Source organism: Hylaeus volcanicus, chromosome 9 (assembly GCF_026283585.1).
Source record: "Hylaeus volcanicus isolate JK05 chromosome 9, UHH_iyHylVolc1.0_haploid, whole genome shotgun sequence".
Lineage (NCBI taxonomy): Eukaryota > Metazoa > Arthropoda > Insecta > Hymenoptera > Colletidae > Hylaeus > Hylaeus volcanicus.
In genome coordinates, this window is record NC_071984.1 from 3311725 (window position 1) to 3316448 (window position 4724).

The 4724-nt window shown below is 43.7% G+C and overlaps 2 protein-coding genes across 3 annotated transcripts in view; one reads left to right on the plus strand and one right to left on the minus strand.

The window, feature by feature from the left end:
- The window catches only part of LOC128881804 (protein tramtrack, beta isoform-like), a 12136-nt gene extending 7959 nt beyond the window's left edge, over positions 1 to 4177 (minus strand). For both annotated transcript variants that reach the window (XM_054133135.1, XM_054133130.1), the window contains exon 1: positions 4055 to 4177. In XM_054133135.1, coding sequence (XP_053989110.1) covers positions 4055 to 4135 — 81 coding nt within the window. In that variant the 5' untranslated portion in view covers positions 4136 to 4177. The remainder of the gene's footprint in view (positions 1 to 4054) is intronic.
- LOC128881806 (uncharacterized) overlaps positions 1 to 4724 on the plus strand; it is a 14841-nt gene that overhangs the window by 2875 nt on the left and 7242 nt on the right. The window lies entirely within an intron of this gene.

Sequence of the window (4724 nt, forward strand, 5' to 3'; positions counted from 1 at the left end):
TCAATCAAGTATAAATTCATGACTCGAGTCTCAACCTGATGGACGTCACAATTTATCTATGTACAGGGTGTGCTGATAATGTTGGAGGTCGTTGAAACTTGAACCTTGAGGTGGTTCGGAGGGTGATTTGAAACAACTTTTTCCTTAGCGAAAATGTTGTCCGAGGCTTCGTTGAGGAGATATTACGAGAAAACGTCGACCAATCAGAGCGCGAGGATGCCGGTGGAGCGGCCGCGGTAGCGTACGAGAGCGGTCGCTTAGCGCATAGCGTACCGCGCCTACCGCGCCTACCGCGAGCGCTCCATCGGGATACTCGCGCTCTGATTGGTCGTGGAGCGCGGCCGCCTCGCGCTCCGATTGGTCGACGTTTCCCGTTAATATCTCCTCAACGAAGCCTCGGACAACATTTTCGCTAAGGAAAAAGTTGTTTCAAATCACCCTCCGAACCAGCTCAAGGTTAAAATTTCAAGGACCTCCAACATTATCAGCACACCCTGTATATACGAATTGTAGTAGCAATAACACATTCCTTGTTATTATTCTTCTAACAGATTCCAAATATAACTCATAGTTACAAAAACTGTAAAAGAATGACAATAATCACAATAGTCTACCTATAGATGTGCATATAGTATACGTATGTATATCGAGACATTCTTCTTCATTCCTAAATTGCTGTTAGTTTTCCCGTCTACAGATACCGAATTTGTTTAACTTTGCTATCATCGAGGTCCCCCGATAAGGAACCAAAGTTTGGCGAAAACGGAATAGAAGAAATTCGTGGCAATGTTTTCCTGCTTTGAATGACGAAAATACATCGTAACGAATAGCGCGAAGGTTTCGCCACTTCCCGTTTCCTGAAACCGTGCCACGAACTTTCACCAAGTTCCCTAGGTTAGGAGTGTCGAACTCGGAAGAATAGAAAACCGATTAAGAGGCGCGGTAATTGCCATTCGGCGATATCCGTGCCAATGGGTAAGCGAAAAAGGAGACTCTCGAAATTATGCGGAATTCACTGGACGTACAGTTTGTATATACAGAGTATATACTTTGCACGTACAGAGAGATGAACAGTAACGACCATCGGGTTGAGACTTGGTTAATTATCGAGAACCGGATAAATCGGTACTCTAACGTACCAAAAATAAAATAAATAATAAATGACCCAATACAAGGGCACAGAATTAATTTCTACGTAACGTCAGTTATACGGTCGGTTTAAAATTGAATACGTGGTGTAATCGATAGTTGTAATTAAAGAAGGCAAAAAAGAAAAAGAAACGCGAGAAAACGGGGTGTTACGCCACTGAAGAGCACGCACGAGAGGCTTGCACAGCCATCAGTGTTCCCGGTTGCACGATCGGCCAATCACACCGCGTCTAGGCCAATATCCTGTGGAACGCAACGCATACACTCGCAACCGGTGCATCTGTGCGCCCGTGTGCGTACGTGATCATGCCTGGCCGTCGCATGCGTACACCCACATAGTCTTTAGCGTGGCGACGCTAGCGATGGCCACGAGATAGCACGGGTTCCCGAAACAATTTTTTCTTTAAATTCGATTGCAGTTACAATCACGGACAAAATGAAATAAATTCATGAATTAGTTACATAAATTAACGTATAAACTCTAGTATAAGACAATTTAATTACCAAAATAATTTTTTATTAACTCGTTAATTCCAGAATGTAATTTGACGCGTTACCTATTTCGATCCTAAACGAATTAATTTAAAAAATCGAAATGTTAGTTCCTGAATGAATTAATGATATCGTATTAATTCCCTATTTGCCGACTTTCTGTGGAAATTGGGTCGTTGAAATTTGTTCGCGACTTTTCAAGTCGTGGTTTTTTTAACAATTTCGTTTGTTCGGTTCGGATCGTCTCGAGGCCATCGCTAACGCGTCGAAGACCGCCGAGGACGAAAAACCTGCGTGCCTGTATGCGTCCAAGAAAATTGCCACCACGCCCTGGCTTTCGATGCAACCGCTGATTGCGCCTGCGTCCTCTTATAAAATCTTTCGAAATTTTCCCAGGCTCCCAAAGTCCTGGCCAACCACGCAAATCAAATATAAAACTAGCGGGCCTTGACTCCTCCCCCGCGTACAGAAAAAACCCGTGGTATTAAATAAATACCAAAACGAAACTCATCTGCGCAACGTTTTCCTAATAAATAATAATAATAATAATAATAATAATAATAATAATAATAATAATAATAGAACAGACGTCTAATAATTAAATAATCGAAAGTTTGCACATAATTTTAATCTACAATGATTAATTTATAAACTCTGTTATAGTTTATAACTTCATAGCACTATTTGAGTTCCGACCTGATCGCAATTTATTTATACAAGGTGTCCCAAAAATGGTGGAGGTCATTGAAAGGGATGGTTCGGGAGGTGATTTGAAACAACTTTTTCCTTAGCGAAAATGTTGTCCGAGGCTTCGTTGAGGAGATATTAACGGAAAACCCCGACCAATCAGAGCGCGAGTATGCCATTGGAGCGCCCGCTGATTGGTCGGGGAGCGCGGCCTAGCGTGTAGCCAACGCTACCGCGAGCGCTTCATCGGCATACTCGCGCTCTGATTGGTCCGGGGCGCGGGCGCCTCGCGCTCCGATTGGTCGGGGTTTTCCGTTAATATCTCCTCAACGAAGCCTCGGATAACGTTTTCGCTAAGGAAAAAGTTGTTTCAAATCACCCCCCGAGTCACCCTTTTCAAGGACCTCCAACATTGTTAGCACACCCTGTATATAAAAATTTCAGTAGTCATACGTAAGCAGAATTTTGCTTACTATACTTCTAACAGATTGCAAGTTGCAACAATTACAGAAGAATAACAATAAACAAAATATTATATTTGCAACACGCAACGTCCATCAAAAATATATTTACTCGTCGCTTCGTTACGTTAAACTTTAACAGTTTAAACTACCAATTCCCTCGATAACCAAGTCTCCTAACCTCGTAATTATTAAACTTTAATACGTGTAAATTTGATATACATATACGTGTATAGAATTCGTAGCCCGAATTCAGGTTCGACGTTACTCGGAGACGGAAATAATAACAAGGCATCGAATTCCGTAAATTAGCGTGGCTCCACGTTTTCGGGAACGGGGTGTAGAGGAGGGTGGAGGGGGAGAGAGAGACGGCATTCGGCTGGCGGCGTCGGATATGGAATTTCTTTCTATGGCGCAACGGTACAGGGATTCACCTTAGCAGCTTCGCATTCCCCCTCCTCCTCCTTTCCTGCTTTTTTTCTTCGCCTAGAGCTCGTAGCGTTCACGCATACATCCTTGTTGCACGACGAGCGCGCATAGATGCGTCATAGGTTAGAGCAGGAAAGACGTAATCGAGATGTCCCGCCGTTAGAAAGAGAAGGGAACATCGCGATCCTTTATCTCTGACTGTTAATACAATTTTGCACGCGTGGGAAAAATTAGAGTGTTGTTAACTATAGAGTTAGCTATCGAGTCTGTTCTATCGCGCATTAATGCAACTTATGTGAAATATTACAAAACAATCGAAAGCTAAGCGAATTAAGAGAATAAAGAGTTGAAGTTAACGAGAGGAGGTGTTCAAAAGTCGCGCGCTTGGACGCATGCGCTGGTAGACAAGGACGAATAGCGCACTGCGATTTTCCTTCTCCTTCTATCCCCTGGCGCTTGACGCATGGTAACGCTAGACAAGGACCCACCCTCTGCCTATCTTCGTCTTCCAGCGCATGCGCGTACGACTATCAATGGCTGCCGAGTTCGCTTCGTATATATCACGAATTTACGAAACCTGCACACCTAGTGTACGCATTTATACAATATATATGCGTTACATAAAACTCTCAACGATAAAATATTACGATACGATCGAGAATTAGGCGAATTTAATCCAAGAAAGATCCCGGTGCACGTGCACACATGTCCTAACCGCAATGCGATTTTTCTTCTCTTTTCAACTCTAGCACGACCCCTATGTACTCGTACGACTCGTACGACTCGTATGACTCTATTCTATCTACGATATCTGTACTGTATTTTCTTTAAGGTACCTCGCTATCGCTCCCATTTATCGTGTTCTTCTTTCGCTGCACGAACTCGAGATAAGGCGAATAAGGGAATCCGAGGCGCATATTTTCGACCCATACTTCGCGAGCTTCTGATAAACAGGAAGCGACTGCTGCGTGCGCGCGGAGAAAGTGGGGGTAATGCGTGTACGCGATGCCCAGGCTGTTTCGCTCGCAAGTGTGCGTGTGTGTGCGTATGTGTTCGTATGTGTGCGTGCGCGCATTAAAAGTTCGTCACACTTTCGAGGTCGCAGTCGAATTTTCGGAAAATGCATTTTCTAACATCGATTAGGAGCATGTTTGCTTTAAGGCAAACGAGCATCAGCGATTGGAAATATGAATGGTTCCTACAGCAAAATTTTCGTCTCGTTTTCCATGAGATTCGGGGGAACGTCGGAATCATGTTAGGGTCTACGAACTGCACGGGGAAACGCATACGGAGAGAAACAGGTTCTCGCGAGGGATTCAAAAGCTGCTAGCATCCACCTTTTTCGGTCGAAAACGGTCTAGACTCATGGGAATGTTTCCCCATTGAAAACATACACCTACATACGTCGCATTATACCGGGCATAACTCGCGAAATATTGGTTTTGCGACATTTATGCAAGGGAGCTTTTTCGTAGAGAATTAAATTATCTACAAAAAAGGATTCGT